Here is a 15,042-nt window from a genome sequence, read left to right on the forward strand (position 1 = left end):
CCGTGAAGATAGTAGGTCTATATCCCACTCAGCGATAATTCGTTCATGGGAAAATATGCTTGCATTTTGCTGTCTTTACAGCGCAAGGATATTTCTTTTGACAAAATGTAAACCGCACCCGCCACGCGGCGCTGTAAACCGTGCCCATCCCCAGCCAGCCCATTACGCCTTGCCAGCCCAGTCTTCGATTGGTTTTTCTACTCCTTGTTCTGCATAACCAAAAGCACGCTACCTCGTTCGTGTTCCAGGGTACCATGACGTAAAAGCCAAGCCCCTGCAATACCTCTAAATGGAGCTCGATGATTGGTCATGGATTAATTGATAGGGAGCCAATCCAATGTGAGTGACAGCATTGCTCACCAATTACATCATCTTCGACCAATGAGAATCGCTGTCCATGATGTCATAGCGATCCATTCGAGCTTTCTATATATCAGGCGGAACCACATTTTGTCTTCAGTCGTGCTCTGTCTCTCGTTGCTGACGGAACTACGCTTGTCAATCTGAAATCCTGATATTAAGATTTCTGCGAATTATTTGATTTTATATTCCATATCCACTGATAAAACTATCACCGAATATGTCTATGGACTCTCAGTCATTTGGGGGTTCTAATTTCTTCACCCTGCAGGGAAACATTTTGACAGAAAACCTGTTTTCAGCGACTCATTCTGATTTCATGAAAGGTGTGTACGAAATCTCCTTATTTTTGTCGAAGTCAAGTCATTTGGAATATTCCTGTACATGTGTGATAAGATTTTATTATTTTTATTTCAATAGTTGGAGTGGTGTTGAGTTTTGTGGGATATTCGTTATTTTATCTGGAAAAAAGTGTGTTTTGAGGGTGCGGAAGTGCGCGATTTAAGATGGCGACCACGTAAAATTTTTTTTCGTTTATTGCCTGTCACGTGACTAGTTTATGCAAATTTTGGCCGTTGGTAGTTCGAGGAGCGCGCGCGCGCGCCTTCTCCGCCTGAATCTTCAGCGTTGCGATGTCGCTAATTTTGTTACACACTTTGTTTCCGCTTGTGGCTTCTGCAGCTGCATTGACAAAGACAAGGCAAAAGTCTTGTAGCATTTCAGGAAATAACCATGTTATCATCTAACTGTTTATAGCATGTAAAAGATTAGAGTTGCCCTCAACATGGATCTAATTTAGTAATTACATACGAAAATTTGTCAAATAAGTGTCGGATATGCAGATCTTGTGATGTTTTCATTTTTGAACTGTCTTGAGGGCATAAAGGGGTTCTCATCTGAACTTCCATACTTCCAAGTTCAAGTCTTGTATGTGCATGATTCCCTTGAGCTTGCTACTATTTATAAAGCTGGTTGAAAGCAAAAAATCATTTCCCTAGTCAATTGTGAATATTAAAAATAAATGAACGGTACAGTTTTAACTTTAACCCCTAAATAGACTGGGCTATTTCGACGCCCAAGAAGACGGGGGGGGGGGGGGGGGCTGATTCAGCCCCCCCTTATGATCTCGGCCGTCGATCGCGACGAAAATTGGCACACGTGTTACCCATGGCATGATCGACAAAACTATAACATCAAATTCTGCAAAAAATCTCATGTCTCATTATGCTAATTTATGCATAAAATCATGTCTGCACTAATTAATGAAATAATGCCCCTGAAATGCAAATTTTTGTTTCACATACTCTAGATAGGCATCTGATCAAATTGATTTTTAAAAAATTTCAAAATCACATTTATTTTCTTATGTATTCTATTGTTTTCTAAATTTCTTATGTATTTCTTTTTTGTTGTTTTTTTATTTTTTTAATGGAAATCGTCAGGGACTTTATTTTGACCATAAAAAAGATAAAATAAATTGATTTTAAGCAGTAAAAGGAAAAATAATGATACATTTATGAATTTTGGCTAAGCACACTATTTGCATTGGATTTGTATACAAATTCACGTTTTTGAGTAATTTTGGGTCTGCATGCACATACGAAATGTTGCATAATTTTGGAACTGCGTACCCGGGGTCACAATTTTGGTCTAAAAAATGCGCGAGACTTGAAAGTAAAAAGGTCAGCGAGCGACGCAGTCAAAAAAAATTTGGCGCGGTTTATCGCGAAAAATGTCGAGGGGGGCTGAATCAGCCCCCCCCCTCCCAGTCTTTTTAGGGTTAAGATATGTTTACAGTATGAAAACTGTCTTAAGCCTTTGTGCTGGCTTGGGCACACTGGCACTCACTGCCTGGTGAACAACAAAAAAAGACAAATTAATGTTACACTCATGATGAATGAATACAGATTCTTGACCTCTATGACATAAAGGGTTTAAGTACATTGCATTTGCTGTGCTGATGCATTTTAATTAAAATATCCTTTTATTTGTATCTTGGAGCATTTACCTTAGATATTGTGAAGAGCAATTCTTCCTGTAGGGGAGGGGGATTACTAGTAGTAGGGCTTACCCTGGCCCGAAGAAGTGTTTTTCCTGTGGATAAAGATCTTGCAAAAATTTACTAGAGGATTTCTAATTGCAAATTCCATGCAACTTCTTGAAATGTGAATTGACGTCTTATTTTTTTTTCTCCTGTCTCTATTTCAGGTTCTAATTTGATGCAAGATGTGATGCTGAATAATGGTAAGATATGTTTTCCTGTCTAGCTCAATTTCATTCTTGTAGTAGATTAATATTTTCTCATTTCTATTTAAATGAAAGTTATTCGTTAAATATAAATGAGTATGGCTTTAAGAATAAATGCGTTCATTACAGGATGTTGTAATGATTCAGATTCTCTTTTAAACTATTGTAGGTTGTATGTTTCTGGCAATATTTTCACTAACATGCAGGTGACCGACATTCTAGGACCAAATTTTCAAAAGGCTAATAAGGCTATACATTATTACATTTTATAATATCCAGATTCTGAAAGTGCAGGCCTTGTAGTAGCTGGTGAGGTAAGTGGGGTGGATGATGGGTATGACACAAACTCAGATTTATCATCCCCCATGTCTGCCAAAAGTGATTGGGGAGAAGCATCAACACCCTCAAGTACTGGATCTAGCCATGATGAAGGATTATCCGCTGATGATAACTCCCTATTATCTTCATTCCTGGATGAGGAGACCTGTTTCAGTCAGTGGGAGCAGTCATTTGAATGTGCGGGCAAGAGCCCAGTCATAAATGAACCAATCCTGGAACTTTCACCAAGAAGTCCCATGGTAGGCCTGCCTTCCTCTACTACACCCAATGACCTTTCTGCTGCGCTTCACAAGCTCATACAGCCCAGCCAACAAGGAGTTGAGACCCAATCAGAGGCATCCAAGCCCCTTAGGAAACGTTCAGCGACATCTTTAAGGTACAGCCAACCCACATGTTTGTTAATGGTCGTGTTATACACATGCAGCATGAATGCCCCTTTCATGCTGTGTGAACTAATATCATATATACTTATGTTAATCACTTTCTTCATCTCTTGCAGTGTTTATACCAGGAGCAGAGTTGACGACAGACTTCAACAAGGTGCACTTTTTAAATTCTCTAAAATTCTATTTGTGTCTGATTTTGGTTACTATTTCTTTTTAAACACAGCTCTTGCGGAATTACCCCCAGGAAGAAGACACGCAAATTTCCTAGTTTGATCCAGGCACTGCCAGATAAACTCAATGGAGGAGAGATTCAGATCACTGTTCAGCCAGAGAAGCATCATAGAGCAAGGTATAGGACTGAAGGAAGCAGAGGAAGTGTCAAAGATGACAGTGGTGAAACCTTTCCCAAACTTAAAGTAAGCAAAACCAACCCCTTGTGTAATTCATAAAAGTAGACCTATATAGTTCAGTTTTGAAACTAGTTGGTTCTTTCTTGTAAACTTTCATTCATAAATTATCATCGACTATGAGTGTAACTCAATATGGTCCACACTGAATAAACGTCGAAACAGTTTCCAGGAATATACATGTTCCACTACTTTGTCGTTCAAGAGAATAATGGGGAGATGGATTTATATTGATTAGGAACCTCATGAGTGGGATGTTTTCTAGGTTTTACATATTTCAAGGTAGATAAGATAGAATCCCATGCATCATTTGTTTAAAAAAATCATTTTAAAAAAAATTTTGCAGCTTCTTGGAATCAACCAACAAGTTTTACTTCAAGTCTTTGTCGTCACTGACCAAGGGAAAGTTCGTCCTCATGGTTACTATCAGGCTTGCAAGGTAACTGGACGTAACACGACCCCTTCTGAGGAAAAGGATGTGGAAGGAACTACAGTTCTTGAGGTTCCGTGGGAGCCTGTTGATGGAAAAATGGAGATCAGCGTTGACTGTATTGGCATCCTTAAGCTCCGGAATGCTGATGTTGAGCAGAGGATAGGGCCCATAAGGTCAAAGAGGAAGAGCACCTGTGTCCGGTTAGCTTTCAGAGTAATCGTGCCTGCTTCTGATGGTACCTTCAGCGTTCTGCAGACTGTCTCAAGATCAATAACCTGCAGTAAGTTTTGGCGAGAATTTTCTTTTGCAATGTATCTTTCTGTTAATGAAAATCTTAGTTTATTCATGCAGTGTATTTTCATAAGATTTATGTCATTGTTAAGTATCCTGAAATTATTTCTTTTATAGCTGTAACTGTGTGGCAATTTCTTATGTTGATATATATTGTTTTGTTACAGCACAACCACTTGGGCATCCAGAGATATTGAAGAAGAGTTTGAGTCGGGTTTCAGTGACTGGTGGAGAAGAACTGTTCATCATCGGAAAGAACTTCACATCAAAGGCCAACACAGAAGTCAAGCTCAGACAACTAGATGACTTGGGCAAAGTGACTTGGGAAGGAGATTGTGAGATTGACAAGGCCTTATTTCAGAATGTAAGTGGGATTTGTTGCCCCATTCCTAATGAATCCTAAATAAGAGAACTTTGTGCTCAATTTCTAAATTGTGTATGATAATTTACATAAAGCTCATTGTTGTGTATCTTGATTTGAAGTTAATTGGAGAATTATATTAGAATTTTGTGTTGAATCATTTTGTTTATTGATTTCAGAACCACATCGTGTGCAAGATCCCTCCATACCCAAACCAGAACTTGAGGAAGTCTGTGATCGTGTACCTTGTTGTAACGGGCAAACCAAACCAATGCAGCGATCTAGATGCCCATCCTATTGTGTATCAGCCAAAAATTGGTAAGAGACACCATTTCAACTTCCCTTGACCAGGAGAGATTTTGGTCGTACAGGTCATTCTTGTCAGCTCATTAAAATGTGCATGGTAATGACCAATGTGTCTCTTGCCATTGAAATGAATTCTGACATTGCACTAGAACATTTTTATTCTCAGACTTTCAACAGTACAGCATTAAGAAGGTGCGTCTGCCATCTGAAAAGTTTTTTGATTTTTGGATTTTTTTATTGCTTAGTGACCCCCAAAAAACATCAGTTTGGTGTGTTGCGATTATTCAGATTGACTTATCAACGTTTACCTAAATTAGCCAAAATGCAGTAGTGAGAGACACATTGTTTCAACTGACAAGAATTTCTTGGATTTGCAGGTTGGTGGTGGTTTTGTATTCACTAGTTTTGTCCAGTAACAAAATGGGATGTGAAGTAGATCTTGGCTTTGTAATATTGCATGATTACACAGAGTCACATGGAATAAATGTGTGCAGCTTTTGGAAATTCCCATTTGCAAAAGGAATAAATTTTGCATATTGTCATGATTTTATGACCAGATTTTTATTTTGTTGAGTCAATATTACTCTATCTCGTGATGGCATTCATTATTGGAAATAAACGTAAGAATCATGTAAATCTGCCCATCTTTTTCCTGGACAAAATTAAGATATATTTAGAATTGTGGGCACGCGTTTGAAAATTAGAATGGACAGTCCGGAATTCAAAATGTTTCAATTATTCATATTCTGGAAAATAACCCGTTTTGGGAACAATTTGCACCATTTTCTTCTAAGTTATGAAATAGTTTCAATCTTCATTTTATATAATGTTGGAAAAAAATTACATTTGATTGAACAGGATGACAGATGCTATTCTAATCTTTCACACGGGTGTCTTGCCTGCAAATCCATGATGTGCGACCCATTTATTGAAAGATAGATGCTGCAGATCTAATTCGGCTAAAAGAGAAATCATGTACTCATTGTCAATTGCACCAGTGAGGATCTTGTTTCTCCAAATCTAAATTTGAAATGTGGCTCATGCTCAAATTTTTCTTCAAAATGAATGCCTGCTGAGCTATATATATCACATGCATAGATTTTATGTATTAAATTGAGGGAATTTACAATATATCTATTTCCAAACAAAAATGCTAGAAATGTGATGACCAATCTGTTTTTCAACCATTTTACAGAGCATTTGCAGCATTTTTCTATCATTTTCTGTAATGAAGTGTTCATTAATTTTTGTATTGAGAATGCATTCAGTAAATATTTTGTTATCATTCCAGTAAAAAATTGTGGGGTTTGTAATTTATAAACTTGTCCCCTCTCTTGAAAGTAAAAGAGAGAGAGGTGAAATTGAGAGAATTTTCAATGCTTCATTGCCCCCTCCTGGAATTATGAAAAATATCAGATTTGTATGAGACTGGATTTTATAGAATAACTTGTCTTAAATTATTTTCACTTAAAAAGAAAAAAGAAAAAAAATGTTGTTTTGGAAGTGGCTGGAGAAACCCACTTTGTAATTGAAGTCTCAAAGTTAATTTTATTGAATGCATTTTCTTTTTGTGTATGATTTAGATTAGGTGGGATTTAGTTGCAAGACAGGTCTGTACACACATGAAACAAAAGCAAAATGAAAAAAAGAAAAGAAAAAAAAATCTGAAAATTTGACAAGAATGATTTCATATTGTATAGAAATAGCTATTATGTACAAATATTTTTTAAGTGTTAAAAATATTTGAAGAACGTTGAAATATCTAGCTTGTTAATATTGCTTTATGAAAGTACAGCTAGTCAGTAATTAACACAGTTGGAAGCCTTATTCTGGCAAGAATTTTGACGCCTAACCCACAAGGATGATGAAGGCAATACAATGATGAAGCAGTACTTTGTGTTTTAATCCCCAGAAGGACTACAAAGTTTAGAGAAATTCTTAATGTGATGTACAAAAGACTTGGCCTGCATTGAAATAATCTTTGTCCCCATCCCTGTGATATTGCCCTGTGGGTTGGGTTTATTTAGTTAGCAGTGGGGTTGGGTTGCGTATTCATCACATGAACTTTGCTTTTCCCCCTCAGTGCCTTTTGGATAATGCACGAATTGTTCAGTGCTCTTGTAGCACTCCAGCTGAGGCGTTAACAGGCTATCCTGTTAACGTGCTTCTGGGCCCTCAGCAGTTTCGCAAGGCTCGGCAGACAGTACAGTACAGCATTTTAATCATTCTACAAAACATCTTTACCTTGGTTTGTAATGTACCACAATAAAAAATACTGATGCTTGTAGTACAGTTTCTATCATTTTACTCTTTGGTTGAAACGCTTTTCTCCATTATTCGAGGCAAGCGTTCAAAATCATGTTCAAATCAAGAGGTTGATAATGGCACCTCCTACTTGCTGAAGTTTTATGGTACATGACAACAAGGAAAAGAATATCAATTGATAAGTTGAATTTGTCAGAGGAAACCCCCAAAGAAGAAAAAATCTAATGAAATTTTTTTTTCGAAACTTCATAAGAATTTTTATCATCTACCTAATAGTAGAATAGAATTCTTGATCTAAAATCAGTAAGGAAAAACGATTGCATGATTTTTGGACACTTATACAAAAAAATTGTTGACGGCAAAGTTGAAAAAAAAAATGGGTGTGATCTTGTTTATTTATTTTATTATATTTTTGAATTGTATGTACAGAAGAGTTTTGTTTTGTTTGACAGGTACTGGTTGTTGCGACTCTTCATTTGCTCTTTTCTTTTTAAAGTCTTCCCCTCCCTTTCTTTGTTTTTTCCTGTCTCGTTTTCCCCTCCAACCTTTGAAACCCTTTATTTCTGCGGGCAAAAAGGACCTTTTTTATTTATATTACAGGTTCTGTCCCCCTCCGAAGGTCAGCTACTTTAGTCATCGGATTCTTTCAGACTTTCTTTAGGACAGAAAGGAGTAGTCATAAATGTTGCTTTTGAATAATTTCTTAATTAAACAGAGGAAGTTGAATTAAATGTTAATGATTTTCCCCTTCCTCAAATATAAAAAAAAATTAGTGGAAAACAACCAAAGCACTTACTAAATTATATTAATTTCAGAGTCTGGCAAGTGAAATTAACCATTATTTTGCCTAGACTAATGTTATTCAGAGCGAGTTGAATGAACTTAAAATATTTGCAGTTGGTGATGCTTCCTTGTTTTGTAGGAATGTAGATTGTACTTGTTATCTCTGTTTCATCAAGTGACCCTCATTTTCTGACCAAATTCAATCTGTTGTGCAGATTGTACATTTTTTGAGAATATTGAGTAAAAAGAAAAATTGAGTAGATCTCTTGCAAGATTATTCTACCTGTTATTTTGTCCTGTTTTAAGCAGGAGACAAAATCAGAAAAGTTTATCATTTTCAATTTGGTATAGATTGAGGATGAAATATGTCATTCAGAGAATCTGATGGTTTACTTGTTGAAGCAAAGACAGTAGTTTAAATTAGTAACTGTAATATGTATTATAAGGTAGTTAGAAGCAACACCTCCTGCGTTAGCCATTGAACAACTAAAAGGCATGCCTGGTTTCAAATAAGTTTTTTCATATCTTTGAGGACTTTGTAAGAGCTTTGGGTCCATTTATGATTACTCCTCTGACTTGACTACGACTCGTCTCTTCAATCCGCAAGGCGATTTTAGCATATTTATTAACGTGATTTCAAATTATTTGTTTCTTATAACAGATGATACTGTCAATCAAACACCTATTGGTTTTGGGGACAAAAAGCCAGGTAAGGTCAATAAGATGTTAAGCAAACCATTATTAAAAAAAACAAATTATTACTGCATGTGTTGAATATAGTTTATATCTGCTTGCTCTGACGTGTGTGGGGATTGATAATATACCTCGATACATCTATAGCATTGCCTGAATCACATAATCCCTTCATTGTGTTTTAGTTTCCTTTATTTAGCAAAACATTTATTTCTCATACATTATATAACACTGTTCAACAAACTATTGCATTTGTTATCAGAAGTCTCTTGCAGCACGTATGTTTACTTGGTCTTTGTGATTAACTGTCAAGAAAAAAAAAATATTCTTGGAGAAATGAAAAATACTTGATCCTGTGAATGATTCACTTCAGTGCTTGAAGCGATTTACACTCTTTAATTTAGATTATAATTTAGTTTCTCATTCTGATTCCCCAAATCAGCTGTTGGGCTCGGAGTTGCCCCATCAACTATCGTCTTGCCGCCAACGCCAACATCACCAGCTGATTCGCGCATGCAAGTCACAAACACAGTCTCGCCTACTCCTGTCAAGGTGGAGTCGCCTGTGATACTTCAAGCTCCTCCTACACCCAGCCCTCAACCCAACGAGGAGGAATTCGCTCTTACCCTGCAGATGCTAGCCACTGCCTACCTGCAGAACAAGGATATGTACAACAATCTCTTGATGCAGACGACACAGGGTCAAGGTAAATTAATTGTCCCTTTTTCTATCTAATCCTAATCATTCTTTTTTTTGACAGGCGGCAGGTCAGGTGTAGCAGTTAACTCTAAGCTTCTTCCACCCTTCCCCCACTTGTCATCTTTCATAGTATTAACCTTCTTTTTATGCCTGTACATGCATTCTTTAGACATGCTGTTCGAGAACGAGTTGGCAGAAATGATCAATGAACAACCCCAAGCAAGACAGGACATTGGTGTTAATAACATGGTCCAAGTTCCAGCTAAAGTATCGGCTGAAGTGCCAGCAGTAGTTGGGCCAGAGACTGGTGAATCTCAAATCCTAATGAACACACAGCTCGATCTTTCCAATGTTGCTTCAGAAATAGCAGACAACCTTACAAATTCTGACCTTCCATGCTTAACAGATCCACAAGTGCTTGAACTAGAAGATGGTACGGTATATAGTTTAAATAAGAGTGTATATCAATACAAGATGATACTGGGATAATGACACACCTTTATCTCTCCATATCATCTTTCATTTATTTCATAGTAGGAAGAAAAATATTCTGCTCTTGTTGCTAACAATGTGCCTATATTTTACACTGAATCCTTAAGCTGCCCAAAAGCCATCCAAAAATTTTTGCAAAATAAAAATAATATTCATTGTAAAAACAAAGATGTATTATTGAATATCATTCGTGCTTGGAAAATGATTGTGATATTTTTTGATAAGCAAGTGCTTTGCTGGTGTGAGGGTTCATTGTAATATATATATTAGAATTTGTTGATCATAGAAACCAAGCAATGCAATCCAAATGCATGCACATCCTTGATTTTTTTGGGTGTTTTAAACTTATGAATGATATGAAACAGGATTGCATTGCTTCGATTCTGAGTTGCAAGTTCATTTTATTGATTTGCATGATTGTGTTTGCCTCCATTAATTCTGTATTTTTTCCATAAAAGGGTTTGCTGATGTAATGCTGATGGTCCTTATGTTTTAAAATCTGTCATGAAATGTGATTAACTTATCCCTTCCGCTTTTATTTTGTAAGTAGACATTTGATGAAATGACAGTACGTGTGCCATTTTGCATCAAAAAGGTTTATTAGACTCCAAGGGAATATTCACATATTTTTTTAAATTTTCCTCTTATTCAGTTGCATTGACAAAGGGAATGATTCATCTGGAATAATTATGCTTATTGTACAGTACAAATTGTGATGCTAATTGTGCTTTCTTTTGTTGTCTCCCTTTTATTCACAGTTCTTGATGTTCTGAATAATAACTAAGGTAAGCTGCTTAGACTTCAAACTGAAGATGGTAGAACAAAACAAAAAAACATCCAGCTACATAGTGAGAATTCTTTGACGACATATGCGACTGGGGAAGGATCAATAAGGCATGCTGCTAGGGATTTTGAAAGCATTCATTTTAGGCTTAGACGGGAAGGGGGGAGGGGGTAGGTGGACTGATGTGCTGCTTGGAGGAAACCGCAACTGTATGTTTAGATCCATTGCTAATGCTGCACTCTGCTGTCATGCTGATCGAGAAGAGGTTTTGTGAATGAAGGTGGTGGGGGGGGGGGCGTATGGTATTAAGTTCCTCCAGAGGGAAGGTTTGTGCATTAAAAATGCCTGTACATGTTGTAGATAGAACTTGTAATTTACTATAAATATGTTGATATGTAATCTATACAGATATATTGTACAGCTATATTTATTATTTCTATACAGATTATTCATGGGCCAAATGTGTTCATTATTCGGCTTTTGCCCTTAGTTTGATTTTGCTTTATATTCATCTGCTAATGAGACCTCTATTTTTTTATTGGAGAAAACTCATTCACAAACAGGATTTTTAAAAAAAAGTTATTTTTCCAAGTCTAAGGAAGGTAGGAAAATTGAAGTCACCTTTATAGCATTGTATTTATACTTTGTGTTCAAAACGAACAGTACTGTTGTGCCTCAAATGTGGGGTGTATTTTTTTTTTTATGTACGACTGTTATGAAGGTATGTACTAACATTGTTTGGATATTTGAAGGTGCCTGTATTTGCTAAGGAAAGTTCAAAAAATTATTTTGGCTATTTGATTTCCATTGAATCCGGTAGGAATTAGTCCTGAATCAATTATTCAAGCAATCATAACAAATTACCGGGGAAACCTTGTAATGGTCTGGTTATTTTTTTTTATATATATATATAAAGGGAATAGTGATGGGCAAAATTTGTTTTAAAATCCAGACGATGTTAGCATGTTGCCTTATATAATTACTACAACTCTTGCAAATTATAAGTGAAGAAGTCACAACACTTGCCATATGGGGTAGCTGAACTGAACTGGTTATGTATCTGGGAACTTGAACAGGATATATCCCATTTGAAGTCATCTTTTATTGCAGGACAGTTAGGGTAGGGGAAAAGAAGTGTGCCAGCACTTGCATGATACATGACAAGGTTTTTGTGTGTTGGGGGGGGGGGGGGGTGTCAATGCGAATCTCTTAAAAGTCTTAATGTTTGGGGGGGGGGCATAAAAATGATTTTTTTTTTTAGGAATTAGATAAACAGGTACTCATCCGTCCATATTACGTTGAGTGATGCTAGCAGGAAAGCTGAATTTTGTGGTGCCAAAACCGGATTCATTCACTATCAGACTATTAATGCCCATGACTATGCCAGCATTATCCAGTTTAAAAGTGTACTGGTGGATAGGATCGCATGTTTTCTATGTGATGCCCTATATTTATTTTATGGTTCATTACTAAAGCAAAGATAACACATGTTTTTGCAACTGTTGAGAAAAAATCTAAAACGTGAGTGTCTTGTGTAAGCGCTCTACTGTAAAAAAAAAAGGCTTAAAAATAAAATCAAGAAAACTAGATTTTCCTATACTTTTTGTTATGTTGGTCGTATTTATGAATGTGATATTGATCAAGAGTAGTGAAATGTTGATGTGACATTTGTTTGACATGTTGCTAGTTCCGAAAATGAAAGTCGGGGGGGGGGGGGGGGGGTTAACGCTGCAATTTAGTCAAAATCGAGTGTCGTGAAGAGAGAATTTTGACATTTTCAAGTTACGTGTAAGTTTCTCAAAACTTATCTGCACAACCTGGCAGGTACGCAAATGATGGAACCAGTGTGATCATATACCGGTTTCCTGAAAGCATAAGTTTGAAATGTAACAAATTTATGCCGAATTTGGATGAAATTTTCAGTGCAATAATTTGTTAGAGGGTAGACTTGACTTTTATAATTGGCAATTCTGGTATGGCCAGTATCCCATGACCATGAAACAATTTCTTGAGAGTGGTGGATGTTCAATGACTGCTCGATGGCATTAAAAGGTGGTTATTATCAAGGTGTGAAGAGATGGGGAAAGTACTGCTAGCGAGGGGGTGAGAATGTTTGACATAATTTAATTTAAATCCAACATGAGGATAGTGATGAAGAGAAGGGAAGAAGTGACGCGATCGAAAACTTGGTGGTGAAGGTACATGGTAATTGTGGGAAAGATAAGTACGAAACCGTGTTGGTATAAGGATGAATGATAGTGGTGGAAGTGAATATGAGAAGTGGTTTTCATCAAGGAGTTGTAAGAGATGGAGTGACGACAAAATGCAAATCAATTCATGTGGTCTCCGATTTCTAAAGAAGAAATACAAAAGTAAAGGCATTGCGAAATATAATATTCTCAAAGCCGTTTGTCCTGAAATTGGGCGGAATGTTTAAGTTTCACAATGTGAAAAACCATCAGAATTTGACAATTTATAAATCAACACTGATATCCTCGCAATTCCACATAAAAAAATATATATATTTTTCAGGGAATAAATCTTAATATTGTGGTATGAATCAGCCGCGGCCATTCAAGTAATTTCAAACCAAAATTAATTATTACAAAAGCATATATGTATTTCCTATTGTGTCTGCTTGGCCAGAAAGTCTAGTTATACAGAGGAGGTTCTAAATGAGATGGAGTAACGGCAAATAAATTTCTTTGAACAAGGTTAAAAGCCGCCAGCAGAAAGTATGTCAGGCATGCACTTTGCTCAACATCTTGCAATTGTGTAGACAAATGATTCTCACATGACTCCGCAGCTATATGTCATACATAAAGGGAAATACGCTTTTGTGATGATTACTTTTTCGCCGCATCTTGGTCTGGTTATATGTGTAGTACATAATTCGGAGGCATACGAAAATAAACTACCGCATGCAATATGTCCTGGAATATGACTCAAATTTGCTCGACTGGGCATGTGCGGGCACTCCTCTGGCATATACAGTAATGAACAAAATTATCCTACAGACCACATTTGAAATTTTCATTCGCAGCAAACACAAGTGTTAAAATCTGGTTTCAGTAAAGGTCAAATTCTTTTTTTTTTCACTAATTACAGGTTGATTGATAAAATCTGGGCAAATATCTCGTCGTAATAGTGCTTGGTTATTGATGTTTTGTCATTCATTCAAATTTCAGTTTGTTTATTAATATGAAAGATGGAAAATTGATATAAATGGATATTCGTAAAATTTCACCCCTCTGCTTTCTTCACTGAAACTGGCGGCTTCGAAGCAGACATCAAAAGGTCCTTATTACCGTTCTTTCTTTTGTGCTTCTTTAGAAACTTTCATAACTTTCTTATTTTACCTCTTATGCTTGTTTGATTTTTTTTCATTCCGACTGATTCAAAGAAAACATTTCCTGGGTGGACTTGACCTTTAATTAAAGTCAACATTAGAATCAAATGCGCCGAATCACATTCAAATATTATGAGATTGACAAAGGGTGATCACAGATTTAAGTTTTATTCCAAAAGGAGTTTAAAAAAAAAGATTCAGTAGAACGGAAGCTGAAGCCGGTTTCACTATGATCATATTTTAACCACAGTGACTATAAAGTCATCAATTCAGATTTTTAAGCATACGTTGCTACTTCCATTCTACATCATCAGGCATTGATCAGTGCAAATTTCGATATGGATTTTTATTATTATTTTGTATGAATATTTTTTTGGATTTATTTTTCTTTTCATGTATTTTAAATCACTTTCTTTATCTGTTTATAGGAAATTTGTCCCACCTCCCCCCAATTTTTTTTAGAAATTAAATATCAGAAAAGGTGCAAAATGTATCTTTTTCGCAATATCAGTAACATTTTATTATACAAGTTATTAAACATGTTATTTCACAAGTACACAAATGGAAATTCGGCAAAGATATCTTTAAAATTGAAATTGAATACTAAATATTGAAAAATATGATTTGATTTATATACGATACCCATTTCATATGTACCAAAGTGAAATGGCAGTGGATTAAGAAAGGTTGTAATTGTTTAAAAAAATGATTCATAAAAATAATGATAAATGTGGATTTAGCTCTTTTTGGAATAAAACTTATACCAAAGGATAGTTTTGAAGCTGCAAATGATTCAAACTGTAGATGGCGCAATACAAAATGGGAATCTGAGGCTCTTTGATTGAAT

The 15,042-nt window shown here is 36.1% G+C and overlaps 1 protein-coding gene across 2 annotated transcripts; it reads left to right on the forward strand.

Moving 5' to 3' along the window:
• The first annotated feature begins 432 nt into the window (after positions 1-432).
• LOC121407695 (nuclear factor of activated T-cells 5-like) lies at positions 433-12,392 on the forward strand. Of its 2 annotated transcripts, XM_041598882.1 has the most exons (11): positions 433-686; positions 2,569-2,604; positions 2,887-3,322; positions 3,556-3,748; positions 4,086-4,452; positions 4,631-4,827; positions 5,004-5,142; positions 8,840-8,887; positions 9,314-9,577; positions 9,740-10,003; positions 10,821-12,392. In XM_041598882.1, the coding sequence occupies exons 1-11, from the start codon at positions 581-583 to the stop codon at positions 10,844-10,846; spliced, it is 2,076 nt and encodes a 691-aa protein (XP_041454816.1). In that variant the 5' UTR covers positions 433-580; the 3' UTR covers positions 10,847-12,392. The 2 variants fall into 2 exon arrangements, with proteins under 2 accessions (XP_041454816.1, XP_041454817.1); XM_041598883.1 differs by lacking the exon at positions 9,740-10,003.
• Positions 12,393-15,042: the final 2,650 nt, after the last annotated feature.

Source organism: Lytechinus variegatus, chromosome 2, assembly GCF_018143015.1.
Source record: "Lytechinus variegatus isolate NC3 chromosome 2, Lvar_3.0, whole genome shotgun sequence".
Taxonomy (NCBI): Eukaryota; Metazoa; Echinodermata; class Echinoidea; order Temnopleuroida; family Toxopneustidae; genus Lytechinus; species Lytechinus variegatus.

Bases quoted from the DNA above. Each gene is read 5' to 3' on its own strand.
- LOC121407695 (XM_041598882.1), top strand. From the start codon at position 581: ATGTCTATGGACTCTCAGTCATTTGGGGGTTCTAATTTCTTCACCCTG. The intron at 4,828-5,003 runs GTAAGTGGGATT...TATTGATTTCAG, and splicing joins ACAAGGCCTTATTTCAGAAT to AACCACATCGTGTGCAAGAT. The intron at 5,143-8,839 runs GTAAGAGACACC...TTCTTATAACAG, and splicing joins TGTGTATCAGCCAAAAATTG to ATGATACTGTCAATCAAACA.